This window comes from Chanos chanos, chromosome 5 (genome assembly GCF_902362185.1).
Source record: "Chanos chanos chromosome 5, fChaCha1.1, whole genome shotgun sequence".
Classification (NCBI taxonomy): Eukaryota; Metazoa; Chordata; class Actinopteri; order Gonorynchiformes; family Chanidae; genus Chanos; species Chanos chanos.
In genome coordinates this window covers 742501-743774 of record NC_044499.1, presented here as the reverse complement: position 1 = coordinate 743774, position 1274 = coordinate 742501, and the positions used below count along the sequence as shown (strand labels likewise).

General features: G+C 45.2%; 1 protein-coding gene across 1 annotated transcript in view; it reads left to right on the top strand.

Annotated features, from left to right (window-relative positions):
- Window positions 1-764: 764 nt before the first annotated feature.
- The window catches only part of myo10 (myosin X), a 61379-nt gene continuing 60869 nt past the window's right edge, over window positions 765-1274 (top strand). Inside the window, exon 1 of the mRNA XM_030775513.1 lies at window positions 765-1107. Coding sequence (XP_030631373.1) covers window positions 1087-1107 — 21 coding nt within the window. The 5' untranslated portion in view covers window positions 765-1086. The remainder of the gene's footprint in view (window positions 1108-1274) is intronic.

Sequence of the window (1274 nt, the reverse complement as noted above, 5' to 3'; positions counted from 1 at the left end):
CATGTAGAACTGCGATGGACTGTCCAGGGTGTTTCCCCGCCTTTCACCCAATGAATGCTGGGATAGGCTCCAGCACCCCCCGCGACCCTAATTAGGATAAGAGGATAATTAGGATAAGCGGCTTAGAAATGAGTGAGTGAGTGAGACTCACGCACAAAAAAAAAAAAAGACCATAAATATATAATTGTGCTGTTATCAAAACAGTCTGTGACCCACATGGTCTCAAACAGATTTGAATTTTCAGTTTATTTTTCTCATTCATAGTCCAAGAGGAGTCCAGTCAACAGCCTGCAGCCTTGTTGTCTGATCCATGTAATGCTTACAACACCACTGAAGTAAAAGACAAGAATAATATGATCCTATGATTTCATGATGATTTGATGTATGGAATGATTTGAAGTATGGAAATGCACATAATTTCTCTCAGGCTGAGGAAAAGGTTACAGGGGTAGGATACGGGATGTGATTAGGTTTTTGAATACATTTTTAGGGACTGCTCTCTCTCTCTCTCTCTCTCTTCAGTGCACTCTTCATAGAGGAACAGCAGGCGGAGTGCGCGAGGTCTCTCGGAGATGATGGTGATTATTGCTTTGCCATTCAAAACGGCGCGCGGGGCGGAGCCACGAGTCACTCAAACTGAGGATTCAGCAGCGCTAGCTCTCCCCCCCTCCCCTCAGTGGCTCACTGGCTCGCAAACTTGGCCAAAGACGAAACTAACCATCTAGTTGCTCAATGCACGATCGGTCGGGCTATTTACCGATGCGCGTGTCGCACCGGCATACAAAGTGGCCCTCGCGCTGCCCATTTTGACTCTTTGACAAGGACAGCCGTCGCCTCGCAGGAACTGAAACACTGGAACAGACGAATCAGTGAACACGCACGGGCGCATGATAGTTCTCAACATCTGTAACCGCTGAAACAAAGACGTGTCCTAGCCCCGAAGCAGCGGTTTAATTTTGGAATTTCATAAAATGGACTAAGATGCTTTTTCTCCTGAATGTGTCTGTGCAGATTAGCCCCATACATGGTTAATCTGCAATACTCGCCAAAGAGAGTCCCCTTGGATTAGTGCAACACATAAGGATTATGGATAACTTTTTCACCGAGGTAAGTGGTGTTGTTGTTGTTTTCCCTTCACTTTTCTTTTTCTCTCTTTCTTTCTTAATCTTTTGTGGGGACGAAAATGAAGATGAAAGCCTTTGAAAGGGAGCTTGGCAAATTATAGCATTTGTATTTGAAAGCTCAGCGCTCTCTCTCTCTCTCTCTCTTTTCAC